This window comes from Periplaneta americana, chromosome 9 (genome assembly GCF_040183065.1).
Source record: "Periplaneta americana isolate PAMFEO1 chromosome 9, P.americana_PAMFEO1_priV1, whole genome shotgun sequence".
Taxonomy (NCBI): Eukaryota; Metazoa; Arthropoda; class Insecta; order Blattodea; family Blattidae; genus Periplaneta; species Periplaneta americana.
This window is the reverse complement of record NC_091125.1, coordinates 162,051,746-162,073,623: the sequence shown is the minus strand read 5'-3', so window position 1 is coordinate 162,073,623 and position 21,878 is coordinate 162,051,746. Positions and strand designations below refer to the sequence as shown.

General features: G+C 36.8%; 1 protein-coding gene across 1 annotated transcript; it reads left to right on the top strand.

Moving 5' to 3' along the window:
• Positions 1–6,189: 6,189 nt before the first annotated feature.
• On the top strand, positions 6,190–20,196 carry LOC138706681 (probable serine hydrolase). The gene is made up of 5 exons (XM_069836249.1): positions 6,190–6,279; positions 6,890–7,070; positions 12,696–12,938; positions 15,437–15,746; positions 19,806–20,196. Exons 2-5 carry the CDS (start codon positions 6,896–6,898, stop codon positions 20,080–20,082), a joined length of 1,005 nt encoding a protein of 334 aa, XP_069692350.1. The 5' UTR covers positions 6,190–6,279; positions 6,890–6,895; the 3' UTR covers positions 20,083–20,196.
• Positions 20,197–21,878: the final 1,682 nt, after the last annotated feature.

The window sequence follows — 21,878 nt, the reverse complement described above, 5'->3', positions numbered from 1 at the left end:
CACGCTGGTTCCATTCACAGGCGGCAGAGTTCTACGACAGAGGGATACAAAAGTTGATCCCACGATACAGCAAGTGTCTCAATTCTGATGGTGGCTATGTTGAAAAATAGCTGAAACATTGCTGTACCTGTTGCCAATAAATGTTTTCCTGAAAGTGTGTGTTCTTTTTTTTTTTTAAATAGGGAAACTTACTTTCTGGATGCGCCTCGTACTATCCTTAGGGTCACGGAAAGTAACAGTGAGTAAATAAACAGTGTCATGAGAATGAAACACACTTTCTCGTTATACATTTCATGCATTTCGAAATAGTTTAGTTCATGTTACAATTTACACTTGTCTCTACATAACCACATTCTTCCTACTTTACCTAATCAATATCGATATCGGTTGATTATGTAAAGTATAATGGAAGAATGGGAAGCACGTATTACTGTTATTATTTCAAACCTTTTTTTTGTTTACACATATTGTATGTATTAAGAGAATGGCCATTGTTCAGTTCTAAGCTGCATTATATATAAAAAAACTTTACATAATTATATTCTTACATTATATCTTATGAAGATCATTAATGTACTCTGGCAAAAAGAAGTACAACAATAATACAGAAATGAAAGCAGCCATTTTTTTTCCATTCTATAAAATAAATCGTCCACAACAAACTTAATTTAATCTTAAAAAAAGTGATAGAGGACAACATAAGGTAAATCATGGGGAAAAAACATTAAGAAATCTTGGAGAAATTTCATGAACACCCCAAAAATCTGCTGTCGCTTTGTTTAGATTGATGACAGGCCATGACTGTTTATCAAGCCATCTACAAGAATAGAAATATTCAGTACACCTTCCTGTATCCTGTATTTATCTTAAAAGATGTTCAGCTTTAGAGAAAGAAGATATCTTGGTGCAAAAGTATTGGAGTGCAAGAAGACTAATGGCTTTTTGCCATACGTTTAGGTATTGGCACATACTCGTACACATTATACTTTATGTTGTGTATTTTTTTTTTTTTTTTTGGTTTGTTTCTGGAGCAGTTTCCAACCATCACGAGCATGCACACATCGACTTACTGTTCATACAGCGATAAATTCAAACTCCGACTACTTGCTGATTGAAGTCACGCATTCTTGCAGCATATCAAACCATCATGAAACCAGAGTGACACATGCGCATAAAACTAGTTGTGCTTTACTTTTATTCACTGGACTTGCTACAGGTGTACTTTTTGGATTTATATTTTTTCATGTTTCCATGTTTATCTATATTGGCTGTTAAAATATATTGTGAAATTTAATAACATTTTCAATATTTGAGATTATAGTCCCGTCGCTCTAATTTCTGGCAGCCAATCGCGTTGCAGATCAGCTACATTTAAACGTGTGCGTCTTGTGATTCGCTTATGAAGAGTTATTCATTTCTTAAGGCTCGATAAATACTTAATATAATCGCCCGCCATTTTGGCTCTTTCGTTGGCGTTCGCAGAAAGCACACGAACACGTTATTTGCCGCTCAATTATTTGCTGAATTACAGTGCATTTGATTTATTATCATAGGAGCTACGACATGATAATGTTTAACGGTGTGGCAAATAGATTCCTCGTATGGTAGCTCTGCAACGAAAGAACAAAAATGGCGAACGATACTACCTACCTAAACTTTATAGAGCCTTCACTTCCTAAGACGTAAGCAAAGAGGAGGAGTCACGCCAGGAATAACAGCGTCACAACTATAGTAAATTATTTTACAGTACATGAGCATTCATGCAGAGATGGTTTGAAATTAATTTCAAACAGTTGTCAAATCATCACAAACTCGCTGCAGAAACAAAATTATTGTAAGCCATAGATCTTACATCAGCATTGTAACTTCAAAGTGTGGAACAAGTCAAAAGTTAATCAAAAATATACAATACATAGCAAGCAGATTAATTTAATTTACAAGCAGAAACAATTATTCATCAACTGAGTAGAAGGTATGTGTACAGAAAAAAATTTTGTTAATTCTGTTCTGAACCTTTCCTCTTGAACCTTGAAAGTTTTAAGACAATTAGGCTGTGCATTTTCAACTGTTTTTTTTCCTTCCTTTTCTGAGGAAGGTCCGAAGGCTTGCCCCGCAGCCTGAAGCTTATTATGTCGATCTCCTTATTGTGGGATGATTATTGAAGTCCTTAGGACCGCATTCCTACGAGTACATGAATCACTGCTTGGTGCCATTTTATCTATTCAGCTACAGCATACAGGTCTGACAGAGCCTGTTGATATTCTGCAGTCTCCTCAGATCGATGACATCTGTTCGAAAATCGTCTACTACATCCTGCTGCATCCTATATTGACCTGAAGATTATAGCACCGTAGATATTGTGATTCACCATGGTGCCATCTGTCTGAGAAAGCTCTGGTAGCTCCCTGGTCTACTGTAGTTCGCTGTGAAAATTCCTATGCCTTTCTGGGATCTATGCAGCTCGCCCAGACAGTTGACACTTGTAGGAGAATCATGGCACCACAGTTACTGGATCTCCAGGTCGACCTGAAACTGTTGAAATTGAAATTAGTCAAAGTCAAATGAGTCCGAGGTCCAATACCCAAAGTTACCCTGCAATTCTGTCAGCTTGTAGGTATTTTTCTATACCAGTATATCAAAATAAACTACGTACTTGTACATGCATGCTATGCTGTTTCATACATAATCTACAGAATACACATTAATATAAAACACGTCCACACCTATGGAGTAACGGTTACCGTGTCTGGCCGCGAAACCAGGTGGCCCGGGTTCGAATCCCGGTCGGGGCAAGTTGCCTGGTTGAGGTTTTTTCCGGGGTTTTCCCTCAACCCAATACGAGCAAATGCTGGGTAACTTTCGGTGCTGGACCCCGGACTCATTTCACTGGCATTATCATCTTCATTTCATTCAGATGCTAAATAACCTAGATGTTGATACAGCGTCGTAAAATAACCCAATAAAATAAAATATAAAACACAGGTGCACACACATCCCAGACCTAAGCAACATATTGGTCTGTCTTTATATTTGAGTGCTCCATCATCTGAATTCTCAGGCCTATTTGATTGAGATATCCATATATCTTACATAATCATTTCAAATAAAAGCAAAACTGAATTATTATTATTATTATTATTATTATTATTATTATTATTATTATTATTATTATTATTATTATTAGTATTTTTTTTTTGACGGTGGCAAAGCTCTTGAGGCTTTTGAGGCTTAGCTTACCCAAAAATTTGAGTTATATCTACTAATAGTAGGCCTATAAATTCGTAATAATGATGTATTGTAACACTTCTTTAACTCAGATCCTTCCATATATTAAGTTCACTGTTGACAGTCATTCCAGAATGGAGAGTTCATTGCGAGGCTTGTTGCAGAAGCCTCTAAAGGCATTGTTATGACCTTGACTCGCAAGGTTGAGGGGGACCGGGGAGAGGATATCGATTCACTACATCTCGGTACAAAACATGGCTATCCTCACTGTCACAATAATACATTGCGCTATATTCGTGTTCTATGAATGTGTTGCTTTGTTGAGTGTTAGTTTAATCAAAAGTGCATGCACATGTGTGTTACATATTAATTTTGTGTAAAATGACTCATACTGAGAGACCATTGAGGTCATTATTTTGTAGAATTAAAAAAGAAACTTTTCAAGTTGGATGTATGAAACAAAATGTGCTTACAAAGATAGAAGATCTACACTACATTTACATATTAAAATAGTGGATAGGGGAAGACAAATAAGTTGTATTGTTACATCTGTATTCCGTTTGGAGGTGAAAATGAATGGTTATCATCATCTGTCACAAAAAATATTGTTAGAAAAGCCGATAAATATCTGCTCTATAAAAAGATACAAGTTAAATTGATTTTTTAAGCCTACCCAGTATGTACACCTTAGGTTCACTTTTATTTGATAAATTTGACGACAGTGCATCAACTGGAGGTTATCTATTACTATCACAAGAAAAGAACAAACATCAAAGTTTCTAGTGAAGCCCATGGAAGGTACAAGGCAGAGTGTGGTGTCCAGCTAACAACATTCCACTTCCCCTCACCACAAAGACAAAATGCAGGTAGGTAGAGATGTTTTGTTTATACTGATAAGCACTGAAGCATCTTTATTTTCCTTGTGACACCTTAGAAGGGTGTTCAAAAATAAACATGGAGACATCTGAAGTCTGTTCTTTGGTTGCAACAGCTATAATTGAAATTGGTAATGATGAGATTGTATTTTGGCAATATTCGTCATGAATTACCTGACTCGCCTCAGAGTTGGCAAAATCCTGGGGAAGAAATCCAACAGGTAATCAGTCCAAGTGGAATTCGAATCCACCCTGAGTGCAACCTCAGCTAAGGAGACCAGTTTCTTATCCTGAACTACAGTATATGTCGGTGGCAAGAGTAAATTAGTCACCAATTCAGAACTATTGTTTTTTGTACTGGTGGTACATAATAGATTCCAAATTGAAGGGGAATATTTGAGTAGTGTTATATTTCTCATTGAAGTACAAACAGAGCAAGATGTTTCAAAGATATAAGGTCTTAAAATGCAGCAGGTGACGTCATCTGCCAAAAAAAGGTAACTGGGATTTATAGGATCTCGGTATAGTAGGGACTCGATCATCCGAACACTTGGTAAACCAAAGGATTCGGTAGTCGGAATTATTGTCTTCCAAGAGTGGTGAAATAAACTCGAATTTTCCTCCAAATGACGAAGAACCACGTAGGTTTTGGTGCGAGTGAAGGTTGATTAGGCAATTAAAAAAAAAAATGTCGTCAGACATCTCAAAATTACAGATGAAAAACTATAACAAAGAGGAATCAATCGAACCAATCCAAAGAGAGTGAAGAACTCGTGAAAGAGAAAAACGTAAGTGCAGAACAAATCTAACTGTTGTATGGGCTGAAGAAACAGTAAAGACTGGTGAAACTATGGAGCTGTGATATAGAGATTGTGCATTTGATCAAAAGGTGAATATTAATATTTAAAAAAAACTGGCATTTTTTTGGTATATAAGTAGAGTATGTAGTAAGGAAGGTTTTGGCATGTTTTGTCATACATATACGTATTGTATATATACATAAAATAATTTTTTTGCGTTAAAAAAACCCTGGTTATCTGAACGATTTGCTAATATGAAAGATCCCTGTCCCCATTCTGTTCGGATTATTGAGTCCCTACTGTATTTTGCTTAAAACGTTTTTGGTCTTGGGTCTTAATCTGATAGTTCGATTTTCAAGGCATTGGTTCCTATTTAAGTTCTATAACTTCCCCCCCCCCCATTTCATTTCATTTATTGTATTCCATAGATTTTACATTAGCAAGAAAGCTTTAAGATGTGGAACAAGTCAACATTTTACAAGATTACAATTACAGTTTTTTTTACCATTTTTTTTTTGGCAAGATGTAGTGAGAAGAGGTGAGGCCGAGGATTCGCCAACAGGTTACCTGACATTTGCCTTATGGTGGGGAAACCTCGGAAAAAAAATCAGACTAGAGGGGGTAAAGTGAAGTGAGGCCAAGGACTTGCCATAGACCATCCGGCATCAGTCCCACGGCTGGGGAAAACCTCGGGAGAAACCAACCAATCAGACCAAATGGGGGATCCAACACAAGACTGAGCGCAGCTTCGGATAACGATTGTGAATATGGGTGAGAGCGAAATAAATTTAAAATAATTCATGTGATGTATTATTAATGATTATTTTCCATTATTTCTTTATTGGAGATCGTATATCTGCACAAAATTAAAACACAGATGCCGGAACGTGAGCTCATATTGGTTGCGGGAAAAAACGTACCGGTGTTCTACGTAAAATATTAGTATCAAGGGACAATGAATTAATACTGGTACGTAACAAAGACGTTATATCATGTACGTATAGGCATCTCTATTGTTAATATTTTAGAAATTGCTACAAAGTAATTAAATGTCCCTTATTATTTCAATAAAATGTCATTTCAAGGACTTTCTGAAAACCAATGCTCAATCACAGTTGTTTCTGTGGCTCTATCATTTTTCCTATAGTTGAAGGGAAATTTCGGAGTGATGGCGGGAAGAATGTTTCTGGAAATATTTTTTTCTAAATAGTTACGAGCAAAGAGTTTATATATTACAAACTCTTTGGTTACGAGTTATCTCCGTCTATTGTTCCCTAGTATAAAGCAGATAAAGCAGATGACATTTGAGATGAGTACATGACATGGGACTTTAATTGAATTCACATAATTCCAAATAAATGCCTTGATACTGGCTGAAAGTAAGTATAGCCTACAGATTTCATCATTAATCCTACTGCATACACTATCACGTTTCTGAAGGACGTGATGTGACAGAGAACATACGAGATGTGGTCGTGTGCAAAATAAAAATAATAAATTCAAGTTACTGTAAGGAGGGGATTGGAAGTATGTATTGTAGCCTAGATCATATATATGATCTAGGATTGTAGTCAAGTCAATTAATTATTTTGATATGCAGTTTGTTGTTTTGCTATGAAGCAGTAATTGACGGTAATTTGCTAGGAGGCAGGCCAGTTTTACACTAATCCTAAACATATTATTAAATATTGAACAAGTTCTGAATTATAACCTAAAATAAGACACTCTCCCCGACACTTATTCATGATAAGGTGAAATGAGCAACGCATCTTGTATTTTTGGCCCAGGGAAAATACAATACAGCGTTGCTACTAAGTGACTTGGGTGTGTTTTCTTAAAAGACGAGTAGATTATTCATGTCATGCTTAATCAACGGAAACAAGTTACCTGTTATTTTAATTAACTGCAATCATATTGTTTCTTGATGGCAGTAATTGGATATAATTTACTAACAGATGAATAACAAGAACACTGATGTTTCACTTACAGGTTACAATGGCCTTCAGATCAAGATCAGTAATGCTCTGTCGTGTTGCACTGGGCCTTCAGCCTAGGAATTTATCATATAGGCCTAGGTGTCATCAGATTTGCAGATACGTTACAGTTAGTCATGAAGTTGAGAAACCTTTCCAGGAGGTGCAAATTCCAGTACCGTGGGGATATGTAGCAGGTAGGCTCTAGTTAGCAAATTATTTAATGTATTAAATTATGACATTATATGACTTACAGTACGAATAATCTAAGCCAGCAGATAGAACATTTACGTTCTCATATTAGTTTTGATGTGGGATTTGAAGACCTGTGATTTTGTCGCTGTGATAGAATTGTCACTTGTTCCGACTGTGATTATAGTTCCAAAATCACAACTCCGAGAAATAGCCATCTAGATGATAGAATTGTCACTAGTTCCGACTTTGATTATAGTTCCAAAATCACAACTCCGAGAAATAGCCATCTAGGTGATAGAATTGTCACTAGTTTCGACTGTGATTATAGTTCCAAAATCACAGCTCCGAGAAATAGCCATATGTGAATAATTTCAAGGGAAAAATTGTTCCGGGGCCGGGTATCGATCCCGGGACCTCTGGTTGAACGTACCAGCGCTCTACCACAATTTTTCCCTTGAAATTATTCAAATCTGCTTTATGGGGAGCCTCACCTGAAAGACTAGATTTGCATAATATATACGTTACTGTGTACGTTAACAGAAAACCACAATTCCAAGTCACACAGAGATTGTGTGCACTCGTTGTGGGTCTCTGGCGTTTCGTCAGCCCACGCGAATTGTGTGGATATAAAGGGAAAAGTTGAAACGGTGTCGGGTGGAGTTCCCGGTGGTAGAGCGCTGGTACGTTCAACCAGAGGTCCCGGGATCGATATCCGGCCCCGGAACAATTTTTCCCTTGAAATTATTCAAATCTGCTTTACAGGGAGCTTCACCTGAAAGACTAGATTTGCATAATTTATACGTTACTGTGTACGTTAACAGAAAATCACAATTCCAAGTCATACAGAGATTGTGTGCACTCGTTGTGGGTCTCTGGCGTTTAGTCAGCCCACGCGAGTTGTGTGGATATAAAGAGAAAAGTTGAGACGGTGTCGGGTGGAGTTCCCGGGTAGCTCAGTGGTAGAGCGCTGGTACGTTCAACCAGAGGTCCCGGGATCGATACCCGGCCCCGGAACAATTTTTCCCTTGAAATTATTCAAATCTGCTTTACAGGGAGCTTCACCTGAAAGACTAGATTTGCAGCCATATGTGGTTCATAGCGATGAAAACTGACGTACCTATGTATATATGACAGCGCTAGTGTTCAGACAACTGCAAGTGAGAAGGACATCATATCTGAGATCTAATTAATTAATTATCGTCACACTATACCAGAGGTCAAGGTCGGCAACTCTTTGATCCAGAAGCTACATCCTGCCTTGCTACAATGCACTCGATATATTCTTCCATGAATGACTCACCTTTGTAGACATTCTTGGACGAATATACACGTCCACACATCGTGATAAGACAGGTCAGAGTTACGTTTTGTTTTTAGTATACTCCAGCGCTTATCACTTTTGTTGTAATAAAACATTGCACCAATATATCATTCAAGTTACAGAAGGTGGATAAACATAAACATTTGTCAGCACGTGATGCGAAACATTAAAATATTTTTATTACAGTGCTAATTTATAGTTCATATTGTTAAAGGCGATTAATTTAGAAGAATTTAACAACTTCACACTCATTATCGATTTCTGTAAAATCTGAGTAATCGAATGTTATGGAATATGTGAAAAAGAAAACTTGACACATCACTGGTCAACAGTTAAAAGTACCGTGGAACCATCTAGAGTCGACCTGGGGGTCTAGATTCGACCACGGATTCTTATTTCACGTGTTTATTCCAATAGAATTGCCTACTAGCCGCCACTGCTTGCTTCCAGCTGACTGATAACACTTCCCCTTTCAATCTCGCATGGTAGTGCCAAACGTATTGTGCGTCCTTGATTATGTAAAGTTCATTGTTGCCAATAGCAAAAATAGTAAAAAAAAATACTCTGTCTAACTTTTAACAATTTAGCCTTGTTTAACTGCAATGCAATACAAAATAACTGTATTTCTGTAATCAGAATTTTAAGCTTAACAACATATTACAACAAAAAATATTTTTCCATATTATTGAGAGATATCAGGAGTTGAAGTTGTATTCCAGTACAGAGTCGACCATGCAAGCCTGTGGAATTAATCCATTCCAGCCACAAAGAGTCCTTAATAAACTACCACAATCTGGTTTGACAGAGTCTCCAGAATCTCAGTCCACATCAGCACTGGTGGGAGGAGCAGTCATCAAAGTGCTCCAGGTCATGAGATATGAAAAATAATTAGCTGCCAAGAAAAGGAAAAGGAAAATTGAAATTGAACCAGGAAAAAGTATTGTATCAGTAGGCCTACTGAAGGCGGACCATCTCAGTCAAATGAAGAAATCTCTCCTCCTGTCTCAACTGAGGAGACCAGAAAAAGAGAAGCCAAGAAAACCACCAAGAAAAGAAAACAGAGAGGATACCAGGAGTCCAGTGATAGTGATGAAGACAGACTACATTCCACTAAAGATTCGTCAGATGAGTGGGTTGAAGAGGAAGATAAAAATGATAATGAAAATTTCGATTACCCTAAATCAGGGGATCAGCTTTTAGTGAAGTTCCCAACTAAAAAGACAATTAAATTTTATGTCAGTTGCATTGAGGAACTGTTCCAGGAGAAGGACTTGAACTTCCTTTTGTTAGAAATTGTGGTGGATTCCAGTTCAAATATCCTGAGGTGGAGGATGTGAGTCTTATTGACTATGTTCAGGTAGAAAGAAAACTAAGTGCTCCTGTTCCTATGGACAAAAAAAGGAATTCCTAAAATTTGGTGTTGATTTTCAGGGTTATGATATTAATTAGGAGATGGAAACTGTATTTTCTGTATTTTTCAGGGCTATTTTATTAATTAGTACATTAATAATGTGATAATGTTGTGTGTAGTTTGACGTAATTTTATGTCTGCTAATTAATTAAATATTTTCTATTAAATTTATGAGCCTTAACCTATTTAATGTATGCTCATTAAAATAACTGTTTAAAATTCGCATTTTCCTATCCCAAATAACTTAAAAATAACAAATAATAAAGTAAATAATAATAAAAGCATCCAAAAGGAGGTCGATATCGACCGGAATGAGAGCAAACGTTCATTTACATGTATTTTTAATATGGTGGTCGACTTAACACCATGTACAGGGTTGAGTCGACAGGCGTTTAAAATTTGTTTTCCTCAGTGACCATGGAAGTTCATAAAATGAAAATAATAGAAAACAATCCCTGAATTGTGCGCTATAACATACCATTTACAATGAAATACTAGATAGCATTGTCTGTGAAGTAGCGTTAAAAGTACGAAAAAAAGCGGTCGACTCTAGACGGTTTGACAGTAATGGTGTGGATCTCTAAACGAAGATTTGTGCTCGGTACATTACGGGCTGTACTGTGCCTTTTGATTTTAATGTTCTAATTAATTCCGGGTTTGTTCCGGTATAAATATCCTTTGCAAAGAACAGCTACATTCCTTAATTTTGTAAAATGGCCACAAATTGAAGACTAGAAGAATCCAGACAAGCAGAGACTTGCATTAATGAGCAACTTATACATTACGACTGATGATTACGTTACCCTTGGGATGTGGCATGTATTGCCATCATCTTTAATGAATGTTTCTGTGAATGCCAGGGCGTTACAATATTCACAATCGTCACGAATCATCCTAACACAAAAATTACACTGTGACAAAATTGCTATTATCTATCACAGCGATTTTTCCGTAGCTGTGATGGCAAAATGCTGTCACACTCTACCTTTACCTCATACAGGATGTTAAAGTTAAAACTCTAGACAGGTCGAGAGGAATTCATAATGGAAAAAAGCAGTGTTGGAGTTTTCCTTGAGGCGTTACTGTTTTTCCTGTCACCATTCCACAATTTACCCATAATTTAAAATCTTCGTTGTCACTGTACAAATGATGAGAAATGTATACTTTTTTATTGTAACTTGTGTTGTAAATTATGTAGGCCTAAGGTTAAACTCTATCGTATATTGTAATGCTTAATGACTGAATAAATTTGAATAGGTCTATTAACAACTCCACATCAGCTTTCTAGGAGGCCAAATACATGGCAGATGTTCTATGCAGCAAGCAGCAATGGGGTCCTACTGTTCTCCAACCAGGAGATCAACCGTGAATGGAATGTGCTTACTATTGCGTCATCTATTGGAGCGAAGTAGATAGATAATATTATCGTTATAACATCAGTTTAAAAACCATGCGTTCTCCTGCATGTGTTATTTCCTGTATGGAGAGATTAAAAGACCAGGAGATTAACAGTGATCTAATTTTGTAACTAGGGTAGTATAAATATGTGTGTGTCAATGTTATTGTTTGTGCTATGAGAGCTACCCAATAGAGATACGAGTACCCACGTGTGTGACCTTATGACATCTTATGACATCAACATTCATTCACAGCATCACCCTGCTGCGTTTCATTCTGCAAAGACTTTCTCGTGGTTGGAGAACAGTATAATGGACTCCAAAACATGGTGGTTGAAAACTGAATGTGACTGAACAATTTTTTTTTTTTGGAGAAAGGCTCGTAGGCAAGTACCACAGTCTTAGGTTTATTGAGCAACCTCCTTAAATTGGGATGATTTTGATTAAAATCTTACCTTCTTAAATTGGGATACTTGGTGCCATTGTATCGATTTACCCACAGCATCCATATAATATGCCGCCTCCTTTATAATTTCATTTGAATTGCTTTTATGTTCTATTTAATATTTTTTATGATACCGGTAGCTATTGGATCTTGAAGATACACAAAATGTCATTTGACATGCTTGTGCAAATGTAATAATAATGTCTTATGTTGTTGTTGTTTTCTAATGCCAGGCATTTGACAAAGTCATTTGACCTCTTGCACTCCAATATTTTTCAAAGATATTATTATGGCCAGCCACTGAAGCACAGATTTTGAGATGTTCCGAATGCATTTCTTGGTTTGAGTTGCACAATGGACAGCTAGGGGACTGATATATTCCAATTCTATGCAGGTGTTTGGCCAAACAATCATGGCCTGTTGCCAATCTAAATGCAGCTACAGATGATTTTCGTGGTAAATCGGAAATTAACTGTGGATTATGATGTAGAGAGTTCCATTTTTTCACTTGGGATTGTGTTATCAAATTGTGTTTGTTGAAGTCTAAGTATGTAGATTTAATAAATCTTTTCACAGAGTAATACGTAGATTTAGTAAGTAGCAATGCTGCCCTTCTTTGCTAGTGCATCTGCATTCTCGTTTCCCAGGATTCCACAATGGGATGGTATCCATTGGAATACAATTCTTTTATTGAGTGATATTAATTGAGAGAGTATTTTAGTTATTTCTGCTGTTTGAGATGAAGGTGTGTGTCTATAGACTATTGATAGAATAGCTGCTTTGGAGTCTGACAATATAACTGCGTTCTTAAATTTATTGATGTGGCATAGAAGATTCCTGAGACTTTCACTTATTGCAATGATTTAATAATGTCTTATAAAACTAGTCTTAATATAACCTGTCATTGTAACATTATGAGGAGTCCTATGTATAATTTTTTATTCTTCATGTGGTGAGCATTGGTGCTGATTTAGGGTGAATGCTCCACTGCTTATTCCTCCTTGTTTTTACAAAATCATTTTCATGATAATGGTAATGATGATGTGTTTGCAGGTAAATGGTGGGGTGATCAAAATGTGCAACCAGTGTTGGGTCTACATGGATGGGATGACAATTGTGCCACATTTGATACTCTGGCGCCCTTACTGAATCTACCCAGTTTTTTAACTGTTGACATAATGGGCCATGGGATGTCTTCATACTTTCCCATTTTCGGTGCATCTAACTTCATGGACGCTGTTATACTTTTAAGACGTATTGTGAACTATTTCGAATGGAACAAGATATCTATTGTAGGTAAGCTGTTATACTTTAAGAAAGTGAAATATACTGAGAATACATAAATTATGACTAGACTCTGGATTTCTATTAATCTATGAAGCTTGAAATATGTATGCAAATATGCTCTATAAAATCTTATAATATGCACTGTAATATGAAATATGCTGTCGTTTTCTAATGCCAGGCGTTTGACAATAAAGTCATTTGACCTTTTGCACTCCAATATTTTTAAAAGATATTATCATGGTCAGCTACTGAAGAACAGATTTTAAGGTGTTCCGATGGTTGCATTGATCATTGACCACATGGAGCATGTAGTGAACAATGACGAATGCTATATGGAGCAAGTGCAGTAGAATCTCTCTTATTCGGCACTAAATGGACCAGGCTAGTTCTGGTTACGAGATTTTGCCAGATAATTGAATAAATACTGGTATATACAAAAAAAAAGTTCGTATTTCATGGTGCCAAATGTTGAAACTGCAGCTATGTGAAGCTTATTTCTCTATCACGTGCTCATAACTGAATAAGCATAAAAACTGTGTGGATTATCCTTATTAAAACATATCACTCAACACAAATAATACACTAATTTTAGGTTCGAATATTCACTGAAAATGAAAGTTCGTGCGAACGTCCTAATGTGGCAACACTGGTGACCCGAACATAACTAAATACACATAAAACTGTGTGGATATTTTTTGTTAAAACACATCACACAACACAAATAATACACTAATTTTAGATTCGAATATTCACTAAAAACGAAAGTTCATGCGAACTTCCTAATGTGGCAACACCAACAACCTGAACATAATTAAATAAACATAAAACTGTGTGGATTTTCTTTATTAAAACACATCACACAACACAGATAATACACAAATTTTAGGTTCGGATGTTCACTGAAAACGAAAGTTCGTGCGAACTTCCTAATGTGGCAACACTGACAACCCAAACACAATTAAATAAACATAAAAACTGTGTGGATTTTCTTTATCAAATCATATCACACAACACAAATAATACACTAATTTTAGGTTCGAATGTTCACTGAAAACGAAAGTTCGTGGGAACTTCCTAATGCGGCAACACCGACAACCCGAACATAATTAAATAAACATAAAAACTGTGTGGATTTTCTTTATTAAAACACATCACACAACACAGATAATAGTCTAATTTTAGGTTCGAATGTTTACTGAAAGCGAAAGTTCGTGGGAACTTCCTAATGTGGCAACACCGACAATTCGAACATAATTAAATAAACATAAAACTATGTGGATTTTCTTTATTAAAACACATCACACAACACAGATAATACACTAATTTTAGGTTCGAATATTCACTGAAAACGAAAGTTCGTGCAAACTTCCTAATGTGGCAACACCGACAACCCCGAACATAATTAAATAAACATAAAAACTATGTGGATTTTCTTTATTAAAACACATCACACAACACAGATAATACACTAATTTTAGGTTCGAATGTTCACTGTAAACGAAAGTTCGTGCGAACTTCCTAATGTGGCAACACTGACAACCCGAACATAATTAAATAAACATAAAAACTGTGTGGATTTTCTTTATAAAATCATATCACACAACACAGATAATACACTAATTTTAGGTTCGAATGTTCACTGAAAGCGAAAGTTCGTGGGAACTTCCTAATGTGGCAACACCGACAATTCGAACATAATTAAATAAACATAAAACTATGTGGATTTTCTTTATTAAAACACATCACACAACACAGATAATACACTAATTTTAGGTTCGAATGTTCACTGTAAACGAAAGTTCGTGCGAACTTCCTAATGTGGCAACACTGACAACCCGAACATAATTAAATAAACATAAAAACTGTGTGGATTTTCTTTATAAAATCATATCACACAACACAGATAATACACTAATTTTAGGTTCGAATGTTCACTGTAAACGAAAGTTCGTGCGAACTTCCTAATGTGGCAACACCGACAACCCGAACATAATGAAATAAACATAAAAACTGTGTGGATTTTCTTTATAAAATCATATCACACAACACAGATAATACTCTGATTTTAGGTTCGAATGTTCACTGAAAACGAAAGTTCGTGCAAACTTCCTAATGTGGCAACAGCCCGAACATAATTAAGTAAACATAAAATCTGTGTGGATTTTCTTTATTAAAACACATCAAACAACACAGATAATAGTCTATGCTAATTTTAGGTTCGAATATTCATTGAAAATTAAAGTTTTTGCGAACTTCCTAATATGGCAACACTGACGGTCCAAACTGTGGTATTGTGGCAGATTTATACTTTTTTTTTTGGCCCAGTTAAAAGTGCCATTGCTTTGGTATTGCCAGTTATTTGGTGCCAGTTACAAGGGATTTTACTGTATTAAGGATAGTCAGACAAAGCTTTTAGTTTTGCTCTGGTTACTTTAAGCACCTTGCATATATGTATATTTATTGTTGAAAACTGTTAAATGGTTTTAATAATATGAACATGATTACAGGTCACTCGTTTGGAAGTGCAATGGGTTTTACTTATGCTGGCATATACCCAGATGACGTGGAAAAATTGGTTGGGATAGAATGTGCTAGATCACTCCTGTCAGACACTCAGCCATTACTTGAGAGATTAAGAGACACCATGGAGCAAACACTTGCCATAGAGGAGAAGATGGTGGCATCTGACCCACCAGACTACACAATTGAAGAACTGGTGGATAAAATGTATGAGGGCAGGTTCAAGTCGGTGACGAGAGAATCTTGTGCAGTATTACTAAGAAGAGGAATGAAGAAATCAGAGAAGAATAAAGACAGGTAACACTATTGCTCATATAATCACAGTAATTTTAAATTTAAAAATCGTAAAAAACAGCTTGTTACGAATCCTTCAAATAAGCCTTGGAATGGGACTGATTCTCTGGCACGACTACAGCAAAGCTGTGGGCTAAAGCAAGGAGATGCACTATCACCTTTACTTTTTAACTTTGCTCTAGAGTATGCCATTAGGAAAGTCCAGGATAACAGAGAGGGTTTGGAATTGAATGGGTTACATCAGCTGCTTGTCTATGCGGATGACGTGAATATGTTAGGAGAAAATCCACAAACGATTAGGGAAAACACGGGAAATTTACTGGAAGCAAATAAAGAGATAGGTTTGGAAGTAAACCCCGAAAAAAGAAAGTATATGATTATGTCTCGTGACCAGAATATTGTACGAAATGGAAATATAAAAATTGGAAATTTATCTTTTGAAGAGGTGGAGAAGTTCAAATATCTGGGAGCAACAGTAACAAATATAAATGATACACGGGAGGAAATTAAACACAGAATAAATATGGGAAATGCCTGTTATTATTCGGTTGACAAGCTTTTATCATCTAGTCTGCTGTCAAAAAGTCTGAAAGTTAGAATTTATAAAACAGTTATATTACCGGTTGTTCTTTATGGTTGTGAAACTTGGACTCTCACTTTGAGAGAGGAACAGAGACTACGGGTGTTTGAGAATAAGATTCTTAGGAAAATATTTGGGGCTAAGAGGGATGAAGTTACAGGAGAATGGAGAAAGTTACACAACACAGAACTGTACGCATTGTATTCTTCACCTGACATAATTAGGAACATTAAATCCAGACGTTTAAGATGGGCAGGGCATGTAGCACATATGGGCGAATCCAGAAATGCATATAGAGTGTTAGTTGGGAGGCCGGAGGGAAAAAGACCTTTAGGGAGGCCGAGACGTAGATGGGAAGATAATATTAAAATGGATTTGAGGGAGGTGGGATATGATGATAGAGAATGGATTAATTTTGCTCAGGATAGGGACCAATGACGGGCTTATGTGAGGGCGGCAATGAACCTCCGGGTGTCTTAAAAGCCAGTAAGTATGTTATACATTACATTACAGACTCGAGTTCAAGGTCTGAAAATGGAAGTAAGATTTGTGGTATGCCAAGACCTTGAGACAGATTTTCATTGAGTATTCCCTTTCCCCCATTGTCGTTTCACCAGTTTTACATTAACACCTCATTATCATCACCCTAAGAAAGACTGTTATGGATTTATTAATTTGTCCTACAGAATAATCTCTGTAATGTTGACAATTAATATTTGAGAAGAGGTCACTGAACTGAGTGCGCTCCTAGTATAATAGCAGTTGACACTAGACATATACGTCAACATATATGCCTAACTTGGAGTCAGGCCACAAAGGGAAACACTGAAGGAGGAAGATTCGATCCGGTGCTGTGGATTGAATTTGGCATAGCTCAGTGGTCAGAGCGCTTGGTACATAGAACCAAGGACCCGGGTTCGATCCCCGGCGCCAGAGCGAATTTTTCTCCTTAAAATTTTAACTAAGAAAAACTGTTCAATCTTGCCAGCCAGCAATGTATCATTTGTCATTTTTTTTTTTCGAATACCCTGTTTCTATCTCAAAGTGAGAGTCCAAGTTTCTCAGCCATACAGAACAATTGGTAATATAACTGTTCTATAAATTCTAACTTTCAGCTTTTTCGAGAGCAGGCTGGATGTAAAAAGATCTATTCTATATCTAGCTAGTATTTTTGCGACTAATGTTACTCCTCCTGTGACATTCCAAGTACCAACCTTATTCCTTTGCTGTGGTCACGCCAAAGAATCAATCCCATTCCCAGGCTTATGTTGCGGTTTCACAACAAGCTCTTTTTTCAGTGGAAGCCCATAGGCAGCCTTAGGCTTACTGTGCTACCTTAGGGAAAAATACCTTTGGGGAGGCCGAGATGTAGATGGGAGGATAATATTGAAATGAATGTGAGATTGTTGTTGTTTTCTAATGCCAGGCGTTTGACAATAAAGTCATTTGACCTCTTGCACTCCAATATTTTTCAAAGATATTATCATGACCAGCCACTGAAGCACAGATTTTGAGGTGTTCCGAATCCATTTCTTGGTTTGAGTTGCACAATGGGCAGTTAGGGGACTGATATATTCCGATTCTATGCAGGTGTTTGGCCAAACTATCATGGCCTGTTGCCAATCTAAATGCAGCTACAGACGATTTTCGTGGTAAATCGGGAATTAACTGTGGATTTTGATGCAGAGAGTTTCATTTTTTCCCTTGGGATTGAGTTATCAAATTTTGTTTAATGAATGTGAGGTAGGTGGGATATGTTGGTAGAGACTGGATTAATCTTTCTCAAGATAGGGACTGATAGTTTTTATTTTTTATTTTATTGGGTTATTTTACAACGCTGTATCAACATCTAGGTCATTTAGCGTCTGAATGATATGAAGCGTGCATTCCAGAACATTGTAAGTGCCAATTTGTAAAGTTTACAGTAAGAGCAAAAATAGTTTCATACAGTACATACAACGTTGTAACTTGCACAACCTGAAAGTGCACTACTTTATCACTTGGAGCAGCACTTTCTTCATAACCTTTCGTAATATTGTCAAACAGCGCACCTACAACTGATATATGTGAAAAAATAGATTCTCCCACTTTCGGCACTTACAACGTTATAGAAATGCACGCTTCATGTGAAGGTGATAATGCCGGTGAAATGAGCCCGGGGTCCAGCACCGAAAGTTACCCAGCATTTGCTCGTATTGGGTTGAGGGAAAACCCTGGAAGAAATCTCAACCAGGTAACTTGCACCGACCGGGATTCGAACCCAGGCCACCTGGTTTCGTGGCCAGATGCACTGATCGTTACTCCACAGGTGTGGACAGGGACTGATAGTGGGCTTATATGAGGTTGGTAATGAACCTCCAGGTTCCTTAAAAGCCATTTGTAAATAAATACAGTAATTAACAGCTTCTGATGATGAATCGCTTACATTGGTTTGGTTTTTTTTTAAATTTTAGTAGGTTATTTTACGACTCTTTATCAACATCTAAAGTTATTTAGCATCTGAATGAGATGAAGTTGATAATGCCGGTGAAATTAGTCCGGGGTGCAACAGTAAAAGTTACCCAGCATTTGTTCATGTTGGGTTGAGGGAAAACCCCGGAAAAAACCTCAACCAGGTAACTTGCCCTGACCAGGAATCGAACCCGGGCCACCTGCTTTCGCAGCCAGACGCGCTGACCATTACTCTACAGGTGTGGACTACATTGATATGGTATGGATCATGGGTGGGCCAAGATCACGTCAAGTATATTGATTTTATTATTGTACTGCTATATTTCGAGATGAGCAAGAAATTCCCCATAAATTTTGTCTAGAATCGTTCGTCAGGAATACGATATTTTTACGTACTATAAATCTACGATGTGGGACTCCCAACTTTATTTCTCTTATGGAAGAAGTTCTTGTTTTGTATTCCAATGGCCGCTTTTGAGGTCATTGAACCCATTTTGCTTCTTGTCTCCTGGTAAAGGGCATTCAAATTTCTGCACAGAAAAAGTCTTGCTAAGGATTTTGTCACGCATAAAGTGTATCGCCCTCCACCAGGTTTGAACACTCGAATCTCAGATCCAACGACTAGCATAGTAACCACTAGACCACGAGTACGACATACATAGATTATATGTAACACAATATTTTCGTTCGTCACACGAAGCCTACAGTGCACTGTAAGAAGGCTATATTATAATTCTCAGGGTGGTTCACGTTATAGAGTATGTCCGAGATGATCTTGGTGATGTCTTTAATCAGTGAATTATTCCCCTACTTTGTCATGGACCAACATAGGATGTCCTCACAAAGGATGTCCACTTCTTGCCCATGGAACACACCACATTACTGGAAATCTTACAAAATGGCAGTCACCAACAGAAGTGACCATCTGCATCCTTTGCCAGGGTTCCTTAAGATCTGTTATTGTGGTCATGCACTCAAATGTTTGACACTTTAATTCATTTTTCTGAAATTTACTTAATTTTATGCCTCAGGTATTACCTGTCACGTGATCCCAGAGTGAAACCATCTTGGATTGGTTGTGCACAAGATGAACAACTCATGGAATTAGCACGAAGAATGAAGTGTAAAGTGTTGAGTGTTAGGGGTAAACAAGGATTCTTGCTTAGTGGTGCAGTTGAGCGAGTTTACGTGCAAACTTTGAAAGAAATAAAGCAGTGTGAGCATCATGATGTCGATGGAAGCCATCATCTTCATCTCAACAACCCTGAAAATGTGGCACCACTTATAAACAAGTTCTTCAGTGTGTAAGAATTCGTGCCAATCTCTAGTCAAAAAGTGATACTGCTATTTTTCATGTTAATTGTTAAAAAATTCTGTAATATTACTTACTCTTTGTTAATATACTTATTCATATTTTAGTCACTGCAACTATCTTTTTAAGGAATATTTGTTTCGTTGATTTCTGCAGCATTCCGGAGACTTAGAGTAATGATACTACACAGTCTTCAAATCGTTCATCCATGAGTATGCGGCCAGCCACATGTGGTAGCTCGAAGTACTCTTGGTTTCACAAGTAAGGAACCTTCGTTGCAGGGTTGGGTTCAGGAAGCCATAAATCTGACTGACACGCTCCCCCAATTAGTGAAACTGCGGACAAAGATACCGCCAGAAGACCGCCGAGAATGCTGTGTTGTGAATTTTCCATTTTTGAAAGAATCCAACCAGTTGCAAAAGAAAATACATTTACACTTGTGGCCATAATTCTGGAAACTTTTTTTGTTCTTGACTCAAACATTATAACATTTGTATTGGATTCACAGATTTATACAATTGAAAATGTTATTCGTGACTGATCCGTTAATTATGGTGTTATAATAAGAGTATTATATTAAATCCTGAATATTTTAACAATAAATAGTCATTAATATGTGGGGAATTATGTTCTTGTCGTTTAAGATATAAATATTAATTTCAGATTTCATTATAATTTCCCATTATTTACTGTAATAAAAACTGGTCCATTGTTGATTTTAAGGTTATTATTGATCAGTAGAAGCATTGTTGAGCACTGTTAGCATAAAATATGGACATTATTAGTGTGTTTCTATCATTAATCTGACTTAAAGATTTCGTTAGGTTAACACCTGATTGCTTTACAACAAACTTCATTGATCATTTTATCACAATGGCTCCACGAAAGGACTGGACATCTTCTAGGGCAGTCACACTTCGAGAAGAAGACTATATATTCAAGGAAATTGCAAGAAAACTTGGTAATGGTGCTACAGTGTCTGGCATCCAGAAGTTATGGCAGAAGTACAAATCCACAAAATCTTGTAAAACAACACTTAGGACTGGTAGAAAACCTAAAGTAAGTCCAAGAGATGTGAGGCACATTTGTCGATTAGCATTGAAAGGTTGAAGGAAATCTTCTAAAGAGATACAGGAAGTTCTACACAGCAGTGGACTTAGTATTTCTGCGAGTATCTGTGAATCAATACCGATGTTATAATAATTCAATACAAAAACAAAAAGTTTCCAGAATTATGGCCACCAGTGTAAAGAATCAAGCCAAGCGCAAACATGGCAACAGCTGAAAGTATTAGCAAGTTTACTTCCCCTAACTGGCCTGTCAAACACTGTCATCTGTGTAGAAGTGGTATTTGTGGAGCCGAGAGTACGCTGTTTACTAGCAGAGTCGGATATTTATTTTTATATATTTATTTTTTTTATTTTTTTCCTGTCGACCATGTGGAAATTGTTATTGCAGTTTACTTTCATCTTAACAATTGCGAAATGGGATGGCATATGAAATTAAATTCAACTTTTGGATGGAGATCCTGGCAGAATGGCAGCATATCAGCAAAGGTCTTCTTCCAGTACCATTAAATACGGCAGTGACAAGAAAATGATTTCCATGAGGAGGAAGATTCTCCATTCTTACAGGAAGGTACCATAATTAATGTAATTATTGGAAGACCTCCCCAGAATAAGGATGTAATCAACAAAACTGTAATATTCATGCTTCAGGAGAAAGGAAAATAATGTCGGGTGCATATTTCATTAGAGCTATATTTACTAGCAGAACCATTTGACTGATGAAG

Coding starts and splice junctions, on each gene's coding strand:
- LOC138706681 (XM_069836249.1), top strand. CDS start 6,896: ATGGCCTTCAGATCAAGATCAGTAATGCTCTGTCGTGTTGCACTGGGC. Junction 7,071..12,695: donor ACCGTGGGGATATGTAGCAG/GTAGGCTCTAGT, acceptor ATGTGTTTGCAG/GTAAATGGTGGGGTGATCAA. Junction 15,747..19,805: donor TCAGAGAAGAATAAAGACAG/GTAACACTATTG, acceptor TTTATGCCTCAG/GTATTACCTGTCACGTGATC.